Genomic DNA, 20,799 nt, shown 5'->3' on the forward strand with positions numbered 1-20,799 from the left:
GAGTGAGTGGGGAGTGAGTGACTGAGTGCAGGAGTGAACGAGTGAGTGAGTGGGGAGTGAGTGAGTGCAGAAGTGAATGAGTGAGTGAGTGAATGAGTGAATGAGTGAGTGGGGAGTGAGTGACTGAGTGCAGGAGTGAACAAGTGAGTGAGTGGGGAGTGAGTGACTGCAGAAGTGAATGAGTGAGTGAGTGAATGAGTGAGTGGGGAGTGAGTGACTGAGTGCAGGAGTGAATGAGTGAGTGGGGGGTGCCCGGCTCCTCCCGGACCTGGAGCCAGCAGCTCCCCACCCAGAGCCGGCCCTCCCCAGGCTCCCCGGCACCCCACCAGGAAGCGGAAAGGGAAATACTTTGCATCTTTACAAAGAAAAACTGCGTCCTCCCCCGAGAGGAGACCTCACGGGCAGTGGGCCTTGGGGCTGAGCCCGTTACCCTGAGGGGAGCAGGGGGCCTGGCCGGACAGTGTGGGGTCAGCCGTGGCCAACCCAGGGCTGCCCAGCCGGGCGCAGGCCACACCCCACGCTCCCCCGGCCCTGCTTCCACCCCAGGGCAGCCTGGAGCCCCCAGAACTGCCTTTGGGGCCCGGCTGCATCCTGCCGGGTTTGTGCTTACTGAGCCCTCAGGAGCTGGGAAATGGGGGCCTGGGGCTGCTAAGAGAGGCCCTGAACCCCAACCTGAGGGCCAGGCCATCGCCCCCAAGAGAAATGGACGGGCAGCCTCATCTTCTGACCTCCTGCTGCAGCCACACTGCCCAGCTCCCTGGGGTGTTCCCGGCCCCGGGAGGCCCCCACCCCAGGGTCTGCACCTCCATCAGGTCAGGAGCTGGCCCAGGTCTTGGCCCCTGGGGCTGGGAGGACCCCCACTGAGGCTGCAGTGCGCTGGCATGGGGGGGCTGGGCAAGGGTGCAGGAGGGGGTGGGAAGCAGGGGGCAGGCAGGTAGGGAGGGGAGACAGGGGGCAGGTGGGTAGGGAGGGGAGACAGGGGGCAGGGGCAGGGGAGGGGGTAGGGAGGGGAGACAGGGGGCAGGGGCAGGGGAGGGGGTAGGGAGGGGAGACAGGGGGCAGGGGCAGGGGAGGGGGCAGGGGAGGGGGCTCCGAGACCTCGGAGTGTCCTGGTGCCGGCAAGGACATTCACCAACCATCGGCCGAGGAAAACACCTCCACCCAGCAGCCCCAAACCTCCCCGAGTGGCCCCTCTGCGTGGGGGTCCTGCCCCGGGCATCTGGATCAGGGAGCCTGAAGGTGGCTCCCAAGGGCCTGGCCCGGAGCCCACTCCCCTAAAGCCAGGGTCAGGGCATGGCCCCGCGCTCTCCCATCCAGGGTGTGCTGGACACAGTGCTGGGCGGGGGCGCCCCAGAGCACGAGGCCCCGGCCTGGGCCCAGACGGCAGGGGGAGTGAGAAAGGAAGCACCCGAGGACGGGAGACCACAGGGGGGCCATGGGAAGAGGGTGCAGAGGGGCTCCTGGACCTGGAGGGGGGTGCCCCAGGGCTGGAGGGGGCGAGCGGGGCAGGGGAGCGTGTGCAGCAGGGCGTGGGGCAGCCAACGCCCAATGACAAGCACAAGCCTGGCCCTGGGCCCTGCGGGCACCCAGGCCTCGGCCTCCCGACCTGGAGACCAGGGACAAGCCGCTCCGAGCAAGCTGGGAGGAGGGGGCGAGCCCAGCCCCCCACCCAGGACCCCAGGAGCCGAAAGCCACCCCATGCTGCCTCCAGCTGGCAAGTGCCACCTGCCAGCTCCTACACAACCCTCAAAGCCCTCCTCTGTGGCCCACAGCACTGCAGGTGGTGCTCCACTCTGCTTCTTCCCAGGATCAAAGGCTGCCTCCGCAGACACCACCCACCAGCCAGGGAACTTCCCTGGGCAGGGCGGGGGCCGGGGTTAGTGCTGAATGAATGCAGGGAAGTGAATAAATGAATAAGTTGGGATGAATGAATGAGTGGGGGGTGAGTGGAGAGTGAGTGAATAAATGAGTAGGGAGTGAATGAATGAGTGAGTGGATTCACTCCCTCCCCACTCACTCATTCATTCACTTATTGTCCACTTATTCACACCTGCACTCAGTAATTCACTCACTCATTCACACCTCCATTCATTCACTCATTCATTCACTCACCCTGTGGGAGTGGGAGGGGCAGCATAGGCCATGTACCCAGCATGTACCTGAGGCCCCATGAGGCTGGCAGCTGCCATGGTGGAGTCTGGAAAAGCCCCTTCCCCCTGAGTCGCAGCCCCCCACCCACAAAACAGGGAGCAGAAGTGGCGTCAGAACATCGTAAGATCTCACCCACGGGCTGGAGGATGTGGCGACACAACCCAAGTCGGGACCAAGCCAGCCGGGCCGACAGGCTGGGACAAGCAAAGTGGAGCAGCTTCCTGGGGGCAAGCACCCATAAATCCCACCTTCCACAGACGCCCAAGGAGCCAGGAATGCAAACAACCCAAATGAAAAATGGGCAAAACACTTGAACAGACGTCTCTGCAAAGAAGATGCAGAAATAGCCAGAAGACACAGGAGAAGCTGCTCAACATCAGCAGCCACCGGGGAAAGGCAGATCCAAACCAGAATGCGACAGTTTCACGCCCACCAGAACGGCTGCTACTAAAACAACGGGCAACAAGTGTGGGAGAAGATGTGGAGAAACGTCCACCCCATTCACTGCAGGTGGGAATAAAATGGTGCAGCCACCGTGGATGGTGTGACGGTTCCTCAGAAGGTTAAGTACAGAATCACCACAGGAGCTGGCAATCCCGCGCCCACGTGCGCGCCCAGGAGAACTGAAGGCAGGGACTCGAGCAGACATTTGCACACGATGCTCACAGCAGCGTCGTTCACAATTACCAAAAGATGAAAGCAACCCAAGAGAACATCACCCGGTGAAAGGATAACAAAACGAGGTCTATCCATACGATGGACACCATCCGGCCGTGAAAAGGAAGGGAGTCCCGACACACGCAGCAACACGGATGAAGCCTGAAGACCTCACGCTAGTGAAATGAGGGAGACACAAAAGACAACTGTTGTGTGTTCTCACTCACATGAAACGATTAAAATAAGCAAACTCATGGAGTCAGAATCTAGAACCTGGGTCACCAGGGGACAGGGTGGGGACGGGAAATGGGGAGTGAAGGCTTGAAACGAACAGGGCTCCTATTGCAAGCGATGGAGATATTTGGGTAACGGTGGTGGACACAATTAACAGCACTGAAACATGCACCTGAAAATGAATAAAAGGGGAAATGTTAGCCTGTGCATATGGTAACAGAATAAAAACTTTTTAAAAGCCCACGGAGCTGCATGAGGTGACCCTGAGTTAAACCCCGGACGAGCGAACAGTGAACCATAAACCTGCGCTCTCACCGGCAGGCGGGGCCCATGCAGGGCGCTGGGTGGGAATCCGCGTCTCACGCAGGGGAAGGAGCCCTGGAGCTGCGATCCAGGGCGTTTAACAAGCGGGAGGGATGGCAGGGCCCCTCGGAACCTGCGCCCGTCCCGCTCAGCGCCCCGTTTCTATGGTAACAGCCCAAGGTCAGCTCTGCTCGGAGACAAAGGCGGGCGGCGGGGGCTCTGCGGGGCGCATTGGCACTGAGTTGCAACACCGACACCCCTTCCCGGCCCTGGGGGGCATCGGGGGGCGGGGCGGCCCCAGAAGCTTGGCCCCCGTGGAGCTTTCCTTCATGTTCATGTTCAATCCTCCAGCCCCGGAAAGGCCCAGAACACAGGAGCTTCCATTGGGGTTCACTGGGGCTGGGACCGAGCTTCACGCTCCACCCCATCGCGCTGCCACCCTGCCGGCCGCTGGCACCAGGGGCTCCGGGACAGGCTGGGCAGGACCCCGTTCACGGCGACGGGGCGGGCGTCCAGCAGCCCAGTGCCCGCAGGCTCGTCGCCACCACGCGGGGCGGCCACAGGGACAGGGACCCGGCCGCAGTGACCGCTCCTGAGCCGCAGACCTCCCCCGGCAAGGCAGAAACAGCACACAGGGCCTGGGTGTGCAGAACCCAGGGCGTCTGCCCGGGAGGGCCAGCCCGGGGTCTCTCCGCCTGCCAGGGGCAGGGGAGCTGCGCCCACACGGGCAGGTGCTCCACTGCCAATTCCCACCCCGTACCTTTGCCCTCAGCCTGACGTGGCCTCCTCTCTGCCCAGCGACACTCCCAGGGACCCAGGGCCTGGAGGGCCTCAGGCCAGGTGTCATCACGGAGCAGAGAGAAAGCTGCAGCCCCCCACGATGCCAAGCCCCCCAGAGCCCCTGGAGCACCTTGCCTGGATCAGGGACACACACGGCACCCCCAAGGTGACACGGTCAGCCTCGAGGTTAAATGCTCTGGCTGATGGCACGGGATCTACCTGCAGCAAGCAAGGCTGGCGCTGCAGAATGTACCAGAAGGGTCTCGGTGCAGCCCACCCTGCAGGGCCCTACCTGGCTCACCCGTCTCCCCCAGGACACTCCCTGGGGCCCCTGCAGCCCCTCCTCACACCCCCAACCCCATTCTGCCCTTTGGGCCTCCCTGGCCACGGCGGAACACTCCGGAAGGCACCAGCACAGGCAGCCCCTGGATGCCCCTGGCTGCTTTCCTCACTCTGGGTCACCTCTCTTCAGGGCTTCACAAACATCTACTCGCTACAGCTCCCGGAAGCTCTGCGGGGCGAGCCCCACTTGACAGAGAGGGAAACCGAGGCACAGAGAGGTTAGGCGACATGGCTGGGACTGTTCCCAGCCGCTGGCCCCACAGCCTCCCCCATGGCCCCCACCCCCGGGCAGCGGCCCTGGGGCACCGCCGGGCTGTGGGTGCAGCCAAGGCCTGCCCCGCGGGGTGCCCTGGTGGTCTGTGGAGCCCACGAGGACGTACCTGATGAAGAAGCTAGTCGCAGCCGAGGGGCCAGGGGAGCCCCTGGACACGCTGCCGGGGCCCAGCGTGGGGCAGGCGTCTCGGACCGTGTCGGCCACTGCCACTGCAGCCACCGCCGCCTCGGCCTGGGGGAGAGAGGAGGCCCCCATGAGGGGGAGACGGGGAGCAGGGTGGGGGACCCCATGGTTAGTGGGTGAATGGTGTGGTCCCTGTGGGGGCGAGAGAGGGGCAAGTGTGGGGAGAAGCCACGGGGAAGAGGAGACAGGCGGGCAGGGGGATCATGGTGGGGCAAACAGGTACAAGGACAGAGAGACGAGGGACCCCGAGTGGGGGAGACACGGGGAGCAGGGGGACCCCATGGAGGAAGAGACAGGTGGGGTGGCAGACAGGGAACCCCAAGTGGGGGAGGACAGGGAGCAGGGAACCCCCGTGAAGGACACACGGGGTGGCGGACGCCCCCAGGTGGGAGGTACACGAGCAGCCCGGAGCCCCAGCGCCCTGTGAGGGACCCACACGTGCTGAGCTTGGTGCAGCTGGAGAGACCCCGGAAACCACGGCCGAGAGGCAGGGCCCAGCGCGTCCCTCCCCACCTCCCACCCAGACGGCACAGGCCAGCGGGCAGCAGCCCTGCAGGCCCCTCGCTGGCTTGTGGGGGGCTGCCCCGGCAGACAGACCCGGGGGACATCAGGGTGGGGGAAGGGGTCCCCAGGTAACATCATCCTCCCAGTGCCTGATCCCCCCTCATCCCATTGAGCTCCTGAGACGCAGCGACCCCAGAGGTCTCCAGAGCCCATCGCAGACGCCCCCCCACACACAGGGCCCTCCCGGCCCGGGCTGTCCATCGGGGAGCACCGAGAGGCATAATCAGAAAGAAAATCACAATAAATGTTTGCCACGAGCACTAATGACCTCGCAGACGATGATACACGGCGTCTCCAGCGCCTGCACTGCTGCACTGCCGTTCCCATCTAATTAGCGAAAATAAATTCCACAAAAGGAGACAACCTTGCACTGAAGCACAAATGTAACTAAATGCTCCCGGGACAGGCGCCAGCCAGCTCGAGATCCGGCCCCAGTGGGCATGTTTTACGAGGCTACGGCGGGCCCCGGACCCCAGGCCCCTGCTCCGGAACCACCTGGGGGAGGGCGCGGGCCTGGTGGGGCCTGGAAAACAGCCTCCTGGGGTCTCCCAGGGAGGGACCCTTCAGCAGAACCAGCCCCCAGGCCCAGGGAGGGCTGGCCCTATGACCTGGAGCAGAGCCCAGCACCCTCCCCACCACGAGGAGGGTCTCGCCCACCCCAGCCTGCGGCTGGTACCAGCTTCCAAACCACTCTGGAGACGTGGTGCAGAACCACATCTGCAAGCCCCGTTCACAGAGAGCCCACCCACCCGGCATCCGGGGTACCGGCGTCTCCCCTGGGCTGTGAGAAGGGCACGGTGGTAGCAGTCAGAGGAGGGCAAGGCTGGGTCAGCCCAGGCCCTCACCCGCCTCCGCTGGCCGGAGCCCAGGCCCCCCACAGGGCTCAGCGTGCACCAGCCGCTGTGCCAGCACAACACGCCCCACCAGCTCCCTCTGCCTGCAGGGCTGGGCCTCGCCGTCTCAGGAGGAACTCCTGCTCATCCCTCAGAACCCAGCCCAGCCTGCCGCTCTGGGCTCACAGCCCTCCACCTCGCCTTGGCTTGACGCTGACCACACAGAGCTTTTCAACCACCAAGCAATTACGCAGTAGCACACCCCAACCACAAACACCCACGGACCCCTAGGCGGGCCAGGAACAGGCAAGCCTGGGGGGCTGCCGTCTCCTCGGATCCTCACATCTGGCTCCTTGCTTGGCACACAGTAGGTGTTCACTTAACTCAAACCCTCCTCCAGGGCCTCCAGCCAGGCGGGCGGGGGACACGGCGGGGAAGGGCAAGCAGAGGGGCACCCGGCCCTCCGGAACATTCCGGGAGGGAGGCAGCGAGGGCCGGACAGCTGCCGCCTCCCACGCAGCCGTCGGGAGCCCAGAGCCCGGGAGGCCCGACCAGCCGGACATGCACAACCTGCCTCCCCTCTCCTCGAGCGCCAAGGCCTTTTTTTCTAAAATCACTAAAACTGTGCTCCCGGCGAGCTCTCTGGACTCCTTTGTGGAGCGGAGCAGGGTAGGAAAGAAGCGATTTACAGTGAGAGGCCACGATGTCCCCCCAGGGTCTGGGCTCCTCGGGGCACCCGCTGTGAGCTGCCACCAACAGCCGTAGCCGCCTCCTGGGGGTCGGGCGGGGGAGCACGGCACCACCACGGGGCCCACACCGGCGCCCGGGCAGCTCCGAGTCCACCCTGAGTGGAACGTGGCACGACGGGGGCCGAGGGCCCGGCTGTCCGCCCCGGCCCGCGCTCGCCGGCCTCTCCGCCTCCACCGGCAGGGCCCGGCCGTCGGAAACCAGGGCCTCCCCGCACTGACCTGTCCTGGGCGCCGCCGTCCCCTCCAGCCGCTGGGACACGGCTCCGTCTGTCGGGCCGGCCGCTGCCGACTCCTGCCACAAGCAGAGCCCGGGGCGCCAAAAGAAGCCGTTTGGCAAAGCGAGAGGCGGAGGGAGGGGGTGGGTGGGGAGGGGCCGGCGAGAGGGAAGACCACAACACGGGGAGAGCAGAGAGGGGGTCACGGAGGGGGGCGTGCGGACGGCCAAACTGAAAACGTGATGGGAGGCTTCACAAGCAGCAACGAAAGGAGAAGCATGGAGAGAGGAGAGCGTGAGCAGGCTCCCCGGCCCGCCCCGGCCCACCCGCCCGGCCCGACCCCCGCCCCACGCCAGGACAGACCCCAGCCCACCTCGCCAGCCGGAGCGCCTCAGCCTGGCCCCAAAAGCCCCCGGGCCAGGCTGTCCATCCTGCCTGCCCCCCTGCTCCGACCCCACCACCCCCAGCCAGGACTCCCAGCCCCCCGGGGCTAAGTCACAGCCGCAGCCCCCCGTGCTGGGGTGCCTAGAGACCAGACACTGCGCACACACCGCAGCAGAGCACCACGGACCTCCGTGGTTCAGGAAGCATCAAGCTCAGCGCTCTCGTGGGTGCCTTCAGGCCTGGCTCTGGCTGGTAAGATGTGGGCACCCGACGAGAGCACCCACCTGCCCGTGGAGAGATCCCTGGGGTAGGGGCGGGGGGGGCAGGTGAAGGGGTAAACCGAGGCCCAGCAGGCAGCACCAGCCGTAAGATGGGGAGTGTCGGCAAGAGCTGGGCCTCAACCCTCCCAAAGCTCCCTCCACCGTCCAGCCTGCAGGTGAGGCCCCCGAGAAAGGGTGGGTGTCCGCCAGGGCCCCCAGCCAGGGTTCATGGGGTGGGGAGACAGCCGAGCTGATGGGGGCACAGGGGCAGTGCCCCCTGCGGCCTCAAGGGAACCCTGTCTCCTCCCAGGCCTCGGCCGGGAAAGGCCTCCCCTACTTGGCTTCAAGGCCACGGCAACCTCCTCCAGGAAGCCCTCCCTCCTGCCCCCCACCCCGGGCAGCCTGGCCTGGAGCCCACGGCACCTGGGGTCTGTCTCTGCTCCCACCAGGGGACCCAGGAAGGGGCGGTCAGCAGCCTCACCTCAGCCCCTCCCTCACCTGGCACCACCCCTCGGCAATCCCAAGGTGTCCGGGTGTGCAGGAGAGAAAACAGGCTCTAAGCAAGGATTTCCCGTGAAGCTCCAACCTCCCCCCTTACAGGCCTCAGTCTGCAGACCTGAGCCCCTGCCCGTGGAACGTTCCAGACTCAGAGCAGAGTGGTGCTTGCAGGCAGGGGACAGCCCCAGAGCCGTGCTCCCCATGGGCAGCCTCCCTCCTCCACAGAGGCCGAGGGGCTCTTCTGGCCACAGCTGCCCCTGCTCTCACCAAGGGCTTAGTCCACACTGGGGCCAAAGCTCCTGGTCACCGTCTCCACCGGCCTGGAAAGTGGGTGCCAGGGCGGATGGGAAGGCGTCTTCGGGCCTTTGGGCAGCGGGACACCCCTCAGGGGCCAGAACAGGGCTGGGACTTTGATTACAGCCTGTGCTGGCAGAGGCTGCCCCACCCCGACCCCTGGGCCCCCAGGACGTCCACGCCCAGGGCAAGACCGCAGCGGCACAGCCACGGCGTCCGGAGTCCTGGAGCCCTGGGCCACCCGCCCCGAGATGAAAGTATCCCCAGGCCGACCCCTGCACCCCCCACGCCATGTCCCAGGACAGCCGGGCCCACAGTGCTCCTGTGGTCCACATGCTCTGCAGCCTGGGCCACGGACGGCCAGCACGGCCAGCACGGCCAGCACGGCGCCGTCCCCCACAAGCACCTAGTCCTGAAGTCCAGCATGTCCTGCTCTAGCATTCCGGAGCTGCCTCCACCGATCGACCCGGCAAAGGGGAAAGAGCCTCATCTGCGTCCGGCGGTTCTAGTTATACGTCTAATCATCTCCCCATCGATCACCGGGGCCGCTGTCTAATTATAAATCCATCCCTGCACCCCGAGAGGCGATCGATGCGCACAGCCAGGGGGCCCGTGTTCCGGGGTGGCCACCACCTGCAGAGCTGCCCGGCGAGGGGCCGGGACCACCAGCCCACCCTGCCTGAGGAGGGCGGACCACCCACTCCTGCCCTGCATTTCTGGGCAGACACACCCCTCTGTGCCCCCTCCGCAAGCCCCCTCCACGTGCCCCCCCAGTTGGAGGTGCCGGCTAAGGTCTGTGGGTTCCTCCCGTGAGCCAGAGGGGCCGCCCCTGGGACCGGCCGTGGGGCCAGCATTGCCCAGGCTTCCCGTCGGGGGCCAAGAGGATGGCGCTGTCCAGCCAGCCCCGCTCGCCCAGGAGGTGGGGACGGGCCCGCCCGGCACGGGGGTCCCCATGGCCCTGTCCCCGCAGCCCCTCCGACACTGGTACACAGCCCACCGCCCGCCCTCCCTCACAGGGACAGTTCCACACGAAGGTGCGGGCCGTGCAGCCGTCGCTAGGACGTGGGTCGAGCAGAAAGTTTCTCCCGGGCGTCCAGACAGCTCGGCCCTGGGGCTCCGGGGGGATGCCCCTCACAGAAGACACTTGAGCCGGACGCCCCACAGCCCCCGCCCGTCTCGCTGCTTCACCTCCGGCTTGGAGAGACCTGCCTCGGATGCCCCCAGACCCCAGCTCCATGGCACGAGCCCCTGTGCCAGGCCTGCCGGACCCTCAGCCTCAGCCCCCTGAGGGCCCCACACTGCTGGGGGGGTGCCCACCCCCTGTGCAGTCAGCCCCGATCACCCCAGGGACCCCAAAACCCCACACCAACTCCCTCCAGCATCCCAGGAAAGACCAGCAAAACACTGCCCACCTGCTCTGGGAGCCTCCTGCTAGCACCCCTACCCCAGCGGAAAACTGGGGGTCACAGAGGCCACTCGGGAGGGAGACGTCAGCACAAAGCTCTGTGGCCCACGGGAAGCAGTCGGGCCCCCATGGGTGCCTCGAGCCCTGGTGCTGGCCCAGCCCCCAGCCCCCCCAGAGCTGGTCCCAGGAGGCGACACCCCCAGACACACATTGGAGCCCCCTGGGGGTCCAGAGGGCAGAGGGAGCCCTCCCGGGCCAGGGTCTTCTTGAATCACCCAAGGGGCAGAGGCCAGGCCCTGCGGGGACGGGGTCAGTGCCCACCGGCCAGGCTGCTGACCCCTCGCCACGGGAGGTCTGTGTCCCGGGACCGTGGCCCTGGAGCTGGGGGGAGCCCCGGTGGGAGGGAGCCCAGGGAGTGGGGGGCTACAGGCCCCTCTGCACGAGGAGACGCCCCCCACCTCTGCCTGAGGGATAAGGGTCCCGTCCCGTCCAGCGAGAACATGGGGCCTCGTCAGTCCCCAGCTGGAAGCCCGACGTGGCCATCAGTGTGGTCTCGGACAGGTGGACAAAAACCACAGGGGTCCAGAGCCCGCCCCACGGCCAGGCCCCTGCGCCAGGGAGACGCCACACCGCAGGGCCCGGGGGGGACGGCACCCACCCGCCCAGGAACTCACCAGGCAGGAGGGCGGCAGGAAGCTGTTCGCCCTCGAGACGCTCCATGTGCCCTCCGGGCACGGCTGGGCCTGGATGGTGACCGTGCTCAGCGCCCCGCCGAGGCCGGCCGGGACCACCGAGACCTGCACGCTGGGCCCGGGCGGCCAGGCCGGCCCCCTCCACCGCTCCGGCCCCGGGCGGCCCGACCCCGCTCCCGGCAGGTCCCTGGTGCTGGTCGTGGCGCTGGACCCTCCATGGGGGCCGCCGGGTTCCTCCGGGCTGGTGGGGGCCGGAAGGGGCTGCAGGGCCTCCCGTGGGTGCCGGCCCAGGGACGCGGTGCACAGGGCACAGCAGCGGCGCTCGGCCTCGGGGCGGCCATCGGGCAGCGCCGGGAGCTTGTCGAGAAGCAGGGCCGAGAGGCGAGGGTCCTGGGGGCAAAGGACAGAGGCGCGGTCAGGGCCCGGGCGAGCTCGGCACACGACCCACGGCCGACGATAAGCCGTGAGCAGCCTCACCCCCACGAGCCCAGCAGGAAAATGACCTTCAGGGCTGGACAGTGACCCCCGCGGCCTTGGTGGCCGCCCACCCCTCGGCGTCACCAACCGCACTCCAGGACACCCCAGGCCTGCCGTGGGGGGCAGAGCCGCTCGGCCACGGAGCAGACCCCGGCTGGCCGGACTCCCACCAGCGGCGTGTCCCCGGGCCCCAAGGGGCCGCCCTGACTCAAGCCGGTCGGGACGGGGTGGGGGGCTGAGACTTTCCCACCGTTCCGGGGTCTCTGGCCCTGGTCAGGACAAGGAGGCGAGAGCCTCTCTGTGACTGCGCCAACAGGATAGCGATCACCGTCCAAGAACGAGCCCCAGCCACCCTGGGCAGGCAGCGAGGCTCAACGGCCACCATGCACAATGCCCGGGCCGAGCCGCACCCGAGGGAGACACTGGAGTCCGGGGGCACGGGAACAGCGCCAGGGGAGCCGGCACATCTCACCCAGCCTGGAGGTCACGGAAGGCTTCCTGGAGGAGGCAACCCCTTCCTGGAGGAGGCGGCAACTGGTCAGAGTGAACCTCATCGGCCGGGACTCCACCAAGACTCCACCCCCCACGGGACCCTCAGGGTCCCCGACCGGGCTCTTCCCTGCCCCTCCCCAGGGCAGTCTGTCCTGCTCCAGGCCGAGTGGTCTGGTTCTTCTGGGCCCCCAAGGTGGGCCCGGCCCCTCGTGTCCTTGTGCCTTTCCTGAGCAGGACGTCCAGCGCCCTGGACAGAGCAGCAGCCCAGCCCCGGCCTCCCAGGCCTTCCCAAGTCCCGCCTGCCAGGGCAAGACCCAGACCCAGCCTGTGTCTGTCTCACAGCAGCGCCCCCGGCACAGCCCACCCCAGCCTGGGCCGCCCCCAGAGCATAGGGCCCGCGGCCCTTTTGCCACCCGCCCCGGGCAGGGCCCAGCCCACCTGCCACCTGCACTGCCCACGAGGGGCCGCAGCCACCCCAAATGCACCCTTGCTTGGAGGAGGAAGCTGAGGCCACCACCCGTGTTCCCTGAGCCCTGACTGTGGCCACCAGACTCGGGCAGCGGTGGCCCAGGTGGCCGGCACGGTGCGGGGCCCTCGGCCAGGCAGCTGGAGCGGCCGCTCCAGTCCCCACTCCCCGGTCCCACCTGGCGCCCCCGTCTCCCAGCAGTCGGGCAGGAGGTGAGGGGGACCCACCAGGCTGGGAGCCGTGCCAGCTGCCCGGCTCACGGGCCGCTCCGGAAGGGCCTGGCTCTCTCCAGCTGGGGCTGGGGTGCTCGGAGCCCCAAAGTGCATCCGGCCCCAGCAGGCGGACACCCCAGCGCCTCCTGCACCCCTGAGGGCTGTCCACCCAGGTCGGGGGCACCGGGGTCACAGTGCACAGGGGAGACCTGCAGAGGCAGTGGGAGGGCCCCCCGGAAACTGAGTCCTCTCGGGCAGCCGCCTCCCCCCGCCCCCCACTCCCTGCTGCAGAGTGGGGGCTTCAGGAACCCCACTCCACAAACGCAGCCGGGGCCACCCAGATGCACCAAAGCCAGACTTGCTGGCCACAAAGGGGGCCAGCAGCCACCCACCCAGGAGGGGCCACCCGGCAGGGGGACTGGGACTGAGACGGGGCTGCCAGGGACTGGGGGCCAGAGACTGGGGGGCTGGGGAACTGGGGGGCTGGGGGGCCGGGGGGCTGGGGGCTGGGGAGCGGCCTGGTCCGCCCAGCTGTTGTCCAGGCCCCTGGCTCGGGTGACCAAGTTTTCCACTGGGCAGGGGGCTCTGGCAGGCTGCTCGGGGGGAGAGCCCCCAACCCACGGGAAAGACAGCCCAGACCCCAAGCCAGACCCCGGCCGGCCCCAACCCCAGCCCCAGCCCCAGCTCTTGAGGGCCTCAGGCCTCTGGGTGAGCCCACCCCTGTGCCCCCTGCCCCGCTGTCCTGGCCTGCACAGTGGGAACAGGAGAGCAGTGCAGGACACAGAGTGACAGACCTGAGACCACCGCCCAGCCCCAGCCCGGCCCCCACCCAGGCTTCCAGGCCTTGAGATCCGGGCTGAGGGGTCAGCTCATCAAGCCCCCTGGGGAGACGGAGGCCCTTGGCGAGAACTGCTGGTCCCAGGGCCCCCCACAGGGCTTCCCGTCTTCCTGCTGGCTCAGACCCTTCCCTGTGCCCGGCTGCCCCGGACCCTGCCCACCAACCCAAACGCACCTCCCGGGCCCAGTGCACCCCCCCCCCAGCCCCTCACCAGCCCAGCTCCAGGCGGAGGGCCCTAAGGGGTCCCCCAGCATAGGTAGGGCCCCCCTCTGGGGCCGGGCCTCAGCCCCTCATCACAGACCCGCACGAGCAGAGGCCCCAGGAGAAGGGGAGAGCTGCTGAGGGGAGCATGGTGATGCCCAGGGGGCTGGGAGCCCTGGCAGCACTGGCCACTCAGGCAAATCCACGCCCAGCAGAGCCGGCTCCCTCGCCGGACCCGGGCCGCTCACGGCCACCCCACCAGGGGGCCGGGCCTCCCACCTGTGGACCCCCTGCAGCAGGTGGCAGCTGGGCCCAGGGGGTGTGGAGGGGCTCTGGGGTGGGGCTCCCCCGGGGGAGCTGAAATCGTCCACTCCGAGGGACGGGCGGCTTGGCGGAAGCCCCAGGGGTAGAGACAAAGGCCCATCCGGCTGCCCTGCCCTTGCCCCTCCCATGGCCACGCTCCGTGGCCTTCCCACAGCTTCCGCAGGGCACGCGGCCCCAACAAAACCCCCGTCACCCCTTCCTGCCCGCCAGACTCCGCAGGCCCCCGGCCCAGGGCTGGGCAGCCAGGCCTCTCCTCCCCCCGCCACGGGGCCCCTTCGGGAACTTTCACCCGACAGTCCCGGCCTCTGCCCACCCGTCACCCACCCCCGCCAGGCCTGGAGCCTTCAGAACCAGCCAGTATCACCCCACTACAAGTCACCTTCAAGTTCCTCTTTATGGTCTAATTCAACAGATATTTTACTTCCTTTTGGAAACGTTTTTCTTAAATTGATTCAGTTCGGCACTGGGCACAACCTAGCCACACACCCCGGGTTTTAGGGCACTTCCCTGCTCCCTAAAAAGGCATTTCACTTTTCATTCCTGGGTCTCGGGGTGCTGTAAGTCACCTTTCCACTTTGTCCCGTGGGAGGCCCGGACATGTTTACCGGGAACACCTGCTGCCCGTCATCCCCCCCAAGGCCGGCTGAGCCCCAATCCCGCCGCGGCCACCAGCTGCTCAGGCAGGCGCCCAGGCCTCGGGGACAAGCGGCCTCCCTGCCCCCATCGCCCCGTCTTTTAAAAGGGGACCCCCTGCCCGCCCCCTCCACCCCGGCCTCCCCTTCACAAACAAAGCTCTCCTGGGGTGACCACGTGCAGCCACCACATCCGGAGTTGACAACAGGTCCAGGAAGGGGCCCCCGGCTGCCCGGCCAGGCGCTGCCCCCGGGGATCCTGCCGTCGAGGAAATGCCAGCATCTCGCGCAGCGGCCGGGCAGGGTGCCAGGAGCCGGCGCCGGTTTCCAGCTGGAAACTCCCCCAGCTGCAGCCGCCACAGCTCGCCGCCCGGCCCCCCACCCCAGCCCCCCATAGGGGCCGGGCCACCCCACCCCCACTGGACCCAGCAGGCCCAGAGACCCCCGGGCCAGGCCCCCCCTCGCCCGCCAGCCGGCACACTGGAGAACACCCCGGTCCCACCGCCCTGCAGCCCTGAAGGGCCCCTGCTGACTCGGGCGTCGTCCTCACAGGGGGCAGGGGGGGTCCCGCCCAACCAGCACCGACCGGCACAACCCCCCGGCAGCCGGGTGCCAGGCACCCGCCCAGCTGGCAGCTGAGGGCACACACTGGCTCATTGAGGCCTCCTCCCCTCATGGCCCCCTGCCCCCCACCCCAGGTCACGGCCAAGGCAACAAAGAGCCACACGCCTGGGTGGCAGGGGCCCTGGGGACTACAGCCCAGAAAGACGAGAGCCGCTCAGCTGGGGAGGGGGGCACAGGAGCGGGGTGCGCAGGGCGCCCCACTGCTCAGGAAGGCACTCGGCACCCCAGCTGTGGGGGTGCCTGAAGGCACAGCCTCCGCGGGCCTCAGCTTCCCGTCCCGTACAAGGGCCCGCGTTCCAGAGCCACACCCTCAGGGAGGTCTCCTGGTTCTCCCACCAGCTGGCAGGGGTGGGGGCCTTGGCGGCTGAGCTGGGGACTCCAGGACCACCCTCTGGTTATAGGCAGGCCGGCTGTGAGGAGCGGGTGGGACCCCCAGGTACCCCGTCCAAGGGGCACGGGGGCAGAGCTGGCTGTGGCTGGGGATCTAGGTTCCCCTGGCCCTGAGCGGAAACAAGGCTATGCAGAAAGGTGGGAGAAGTACGGTGGGGGGCTCTCCAGCCCCCAGCTCCTAGGCAGGGTGCCTGGCGAGGGCTGGGGCCCCACATGCTCCACCTGGAAATGGGCAGTGGGGCGAGCGGGCTCTCCCAGGCTCGCTGGCCAGAGGTGAGCGCTTGTGGCCGTGTCCAAATGGCCCTCCAGGCGCCGGAACCCGCCAGCCCCAGGCACCACCGAGCCGCTCCCCCCACCCCAGTCCCTCAGCTGACGGGCAGAGACTGCTGGTGGGGTCCCCATGGAGCCAGGCCACCCCAAAGCAGGGCCTGCTGCCCCCTCAGCCGAGAAGGGAAGTGGAAGTCAGCCCGAAGGCCAGCCAGAGAGAGGACTCAGCCCACATTGGGGAAACTGAGGCCCTGCACAGGGGTGAGCACACCCGAGGAGGGGCAGCCTCGGGCTCCCGTCCCCAGCATTGCTGTCCCCAGCCCAGGGCCCCTCTCCTCACCCAGGAGGCTGGCCTGCCCCAGTGTCTGCCCAGCAGAACCCAGTCCAGAGATCCCCCAGGCCCCCGTGCCCAGGCTCGGACCCCCGGGCAGCCTGGGAGGATCCACGGTTCCTGGAGGGGAGCCCTGTTTTCAAACCCATCCCACAGGAGCCCAGCTGCACGAGCAGCTCCTCTCCCAGCTGAGCCATCGCACCCCCGCCAGTGGGGAGGCCACCAGGCAGCATCCACCCCTCACCCCCTCGGCTGCTCCCGAGCCCACCGGCTCCTGGGCTCTGGTCCCCCACCCGGGCAGCCTGAGACAGATGCCCTCGCCCAGCACGGAGGTGGCCCAGCCCGAGCCTGGGGGCCACGGACACGCCTACCCCCCCCCCCATGCCAACTGGACTCAGACGAATCAGGCCCAGTCTGTGGCCTGCAGGGATTTGGCCCCATCAGGGAGCTCACAAGCCAGAGAAACCACAGCCGAGGGCCATGGGGGACCAGAGCAGGCCCCCACCCGCTGGACAGCCAAGAAGGCTTCCTGGGGGAAGTGGCTCTAATGCTGGAGCTGGCAGCCCGCCAGCCCTGGAGCCAGCGGGCACCTGCAGGGGTACACAGACATGCACAAGGTGCCCTCCGGGGGTCAGCGGGCCACTCCAGGGCCGAGGAGAGGGCGGGAGGGACAGCCAGGCTGACAGCCCGAGAGCTGTCCCGCTGCACACGATGGAGATACCCCGAGTCGGGGCACCCCCTGAGCTGCACCAGGCCCCAGCCTCACAACCTGGGAGCAGCCCGCTGTCCAGCTCAGGGCTCTGGGGGGCAGGGGACAGCGGTGTTTCTGGAACTCTTGGGGACGGTGAGTGAGAGAGTCACAGGAGCTAAATGAGAATCGATTGCTTCCCACTGCCGGGCGTGCTAATCAATTCAGCGCCGACATCGACACGTTGGGTGTCACATGTCTCTGGTGGGGTTGCCACCTCCAGGGGTACATCTGGAGCAGCTGGGGTGGTCCCTTGAACAGCCCCCCCCCCCAGAGGGGCACAGGCCTTTGCAGGGGGTGTAGCTTCCTCGGAGGGGCCATGGCCTCAGGTGGCAGAGACCCAGGGTCTCGCCTCAGCAGCCCACAAGGACACAGCCGTGGTCACTTAGTCATTCAACAAACACCTCCCTGCCCTCGTCAAGCTCCTCTGAGGACCCAGGGACCAGCCAGCGGCCACTGCAGTGCCCGGGAGGTGTGGAAGGGGCAGAGGGAGGGCAGCGAGGGGTGCAGGGGTGTGGAGCAGATGCCCAGTCTGCAGAGAGCAGGCAGCCAATGGGAGGGCAGGTGTGATGGACACAGAACCTGCTGGGCAGCCAGAGGGGCCACGAGCTTTGTGGCTGTGAGTTCCAAGTACTGGTCAGCACAGTCTGTGTCCATCCAGCCGTGGTCAGTGCAGCAGGTGCCAACCCCACGGGACGCTGGCTCTCTCCCAAGCTGGGATTTTGCCAGGTGAGTGTGGGGACGGGAGGGTGAGAGAAGCAGGGTCTGGGAGAGGGGACAAACCAGGGATGAAGCAAGAGTGAGAGCAGCTGAACCCAGGGGCCTTGGGCAGAGGAGGCAGGTGGGCCACGGGGGGGTCCACGGGGGGCCATGGGGGGGCCACAAGGGTCCATGAGGGGTCCTGGGTGAGCCCTGGGGGAGATGCCAGGGGACGAGGCCCAGGGCACCAGGGTGCAGGCAGAGCAGGTGGTGTGGGGGTGCCGGGAGGGGCAAGGGGGGTGCTCCAGGCTGCAGCTCCCCCCCAGCCCTCCTCGGCTCAGGAAGGATGGCATTTGGGGCTCCAACCACGGAGGGAAGAGGAAGTTCCTGCCCCACAGAGCCCCCGCTGTGGTGCCGGGGACACAGAGTGGGTGGCTGTGGGCCTCCAGGCACCCCCCGCCCACTGCCAGGAGAGGACTCTGGACCCCCAAAGCACCCACCCAGGACAGGGGGTCCACGGCCACCCTCACCGCACAGATGAGGAAACAGAGACCAGGTCCGGGAGAGGAGCCCCAGGGCAGCCATGGCTGACACCCGGTGGACACCCCAAAGTCCTCCTGACTCTCGAGCTCTCGTCTCAGCAGAAAACAACAGCAGACAGGGTGGTCACGGACCTGGTCACCCACTGTGAGGTGGGGACGAGGGGGTCCCGTCTTAGGGAGGACAGAGCTGCCACCCAGGGCTGCAGAGAGTAAGTGGCCTGAGGCAGGAGGGTCAGCGGGGCCCCAGGCACCAGGGGAGGGGATGCCAGGGGCGGGGGATGGGGTGGTCAAGGCAGCCGTGCCAGGCTGCCCCTTGACCTCCCAAGCCTCCTCCTCAACTGAGACCAGGCAGGGCCTGGGAGGTAGGGGGCGGGGGGCAAGGGCCAGACCGGCCAGGAGCACCCAGTCCTGGCTGCAGCCCACCCCTAGCCATGGGGGCCCAGCAAGGCCCTTCTCTGTCGACCTGAGGGTGACGCAGGGAGGTGGGGCGCCAAGGGAGACAATGCAGGCCAAGTTCCCTGGAAACTGTAAAGTGCCGTCCTCCAGGGGCTCGCCTCGCCACAGTGAACAATGAGAATGGCCCTCTGGGGGACACCCTAAAATGCCAGCTCTACAGTCCCAATGCCATGCGGGCCTCGGGAGCAGAGAGCCCGGTGCCTCCCACCCCTGCACCCAAATCCGCCCCCCAGAGCCAGCCACGCCCTCACGTGCCCACAGTCCCAGAGATCCCCCGCTTCCAAAACCAAAACCAAAAGCGGCCAGGTCAGCAGGTCCCCCGGCGAGGGCCACAGGATGTGATGCAGCAGAGCCCACGTGGGCCTGTTTCCAAACTCTCCGGAGAAACAATGGGCCATGGGGCCGCCCCTGGGGCACCGCCCTCTACAGTTTGGACAGCCCTCCCAGAGCTGACCCACGGGGTTCCCCAATCTGACAAAGGAGAAAACCCAGGAGGGAGGACACCACGCGGGGATACCCCACAGGGACGAAGACCTGGTCCCACGCCCTGGCCGGGACCCCAGGCGGCCACGTGAGAGGGTGTGGGTTCCGTGGCCTCCAGGGAAGGGATACGAATCCCGGGGGGGGCCAGAGGATGTGGAAGGTGGGTTCTGGGTGGGCTTCCCCAACAGGCCATCTGCAGAGGCAAGACACTGAACCCACCTGCGGCTGGCGCAACCGCAGCTCTCCACCGGACTCGCGGCCCCTGTCCTCAGCTGGCCAGGCCAGGGCCACCACTAGGGCCTGGGCAGTGTCACCGGCCAGAGCCCACACCGAGCAGAAGAGCGGCTCGGTCACCTAAGGCTCCCACCTCAGTTTCCCCTAAAGGGGAGGCCCCATGGCTCCAACAGGCACAAAGGAGTCTGGACCTGAGGGTCCTTGGGGACCAGACACGGCCGCTCCCCTGGCCTGCGTGGAGGGGCTGCACCGCCCCCACCCCAAGGCTCCAGAAGGGCCTGGAAAGCACACCCAGGGCAGAAACCAGACCTGCTCCCCACCCTGCCCCGGCAGAGAACACCCAGGGACCCCTGGGCCCCGCCCCACCCCCAGACTCGCAGCCCCCTCCTTGGGGGACTATATTTAGATTCAATGGGAATTATGTGGACTTCCCAGGAACTGTTTCAAACGCCTGAAGGCCGGGAGGGACGGGCTTCCTCCGGAGAACCCCACACAGGCTGTGCGAACTTGTAGCTCATTGTTCCCTGAACAATGCCCCGTGGCCAAGCCCGCCGGCCCGCAGAAACACACGGGCGCCTTCTCCCCTGGCAATCACCTTGCCAGCTGTGCTGGAGCCTGGGGACCCCCTCCCCCAGTCTGGCAACTCAATTTCCCGATGGGTGGCCCCAGGTTTTGTTGGCGGCCGTGGTGACCCGGACAGGCACTTCCTCTCTCCGCCCAGGCAGCGGGCAGGCAGGCGGCTGCAGGGCCAGCCACCCTCACGCCGTCCAGCTGTGGAATTTCCATCACCTGGTGGGGAGCCCAGGGGTCCCAAGGACAGCAGCGCACCCAGTAACCTGCAGCAGGCAGGACTGTACTGGGGTGCAGCACGGGCCATCTCCTCTCCCCTCCCCCTTGGGAACACAGACTTGCCAGTGCAAATGGTGGGAGGGGACAGGACATCTGGGGCTCCGGGTAAAAACTCCAGCCCAATCCCCCTCAGAGCCCATCTGCAGCCCCGCAGCACCCCCTTAGGATGAGCTGCCTCAGCTCACACACATCCGTGTTACAAAGGGGGAAACTGAGACCCAGAGACAGGAAGGGACCTGGCCAAAGCCTGAGGTGCAAACAGCAGTACCGCGAGCTGGTCCCCTCCCCCCACCCCGCCGCGGTTCCCCGAGTTCCAGCCTGAGCCCTGCCCTGGGCGACCAGCCCGAAGTGGGGGTCACTTACGCGGAGGGGTGTCCCGGGCCCGCTGACCAGCTTCCACGCCTGTCGCTTGAGCTCCGCGAGCTTCGTGTGGCAGTGGCGGCACCAGCCTCCGCCGGCCGAGTGGCCCTGCTCGGCGCCCGCCCCGGCGCCCTCGGGCGCAGGACGGCCGCCGCACGGGTCCGGCTCCGGCGCGGCGGGCAGCCTCTTGCGCGGGGACACCTCCAGCGGCGGCAGAGGCTCGCGGGCCGGGCCGCCCTCGGCCACCTGGGCGGGGAGGGGGAGAGCGCAGGGGGAACGGTGAGCTGGGGCCGCCACCGGGGACCCCGGGCTCCAGGCCTCGGCGCGCCCGGGCCCCCGAGTTACGCACTCGCCAA

At 67.7% G+C, this 20,799-nt stretch overlaps 1 protein-coding gene across 1 annotated transcript in view; it reads right to left on the reverse strand.

Annotated features, from left to right (window-relative positions):
* Positions 1–1,599: 1,599 nt before the first annotated feature.
* Positions 1,600–20,799, reverse strand: part of LOC119532537 (kinesin-like protein KIF26A) — a 19,819-nt gene continuing 619 nt past the window's right edge. Inside the window, exons 2-5 of the mRNA XM_037834999.1 lie at positions 20,447–20,791; positions 10,801–11,208; positions 4,848–4,972; positions 1,600–3,214 (exon numbers count right to left, since the gene is read on the reverse strand). Of these exons, the coding sequence (XP_037690927.1) occupies positions 3,193–3,214; positions 4,848–4,972; positions 10,801–11,208; positions 20,447–20,791 (900 nt within the window). The 3' untranslated portion in view covers positions 1,600–3,192. The remainder of the gene's footprint in view (positions 3,215–4,847; positions 4,973–10,800; positions 11,209–20,446; positions 20,792–20,799) is intronic.

Source organism: Choloepus didactylus, chromosome 4, assembly GCF_015220235.1.
Source record: "Choloepus didactylus isolate mChoDid1 chromosome 4, mChoDid1.pri, whole genome shotgun sequence".
NCBI classification, from domain to species: Eukaryota; Metazoa; Chordata; class Mammalia; order Pilosa; family Megalonychidae; genus Choloepus; species Choloepus didactylus.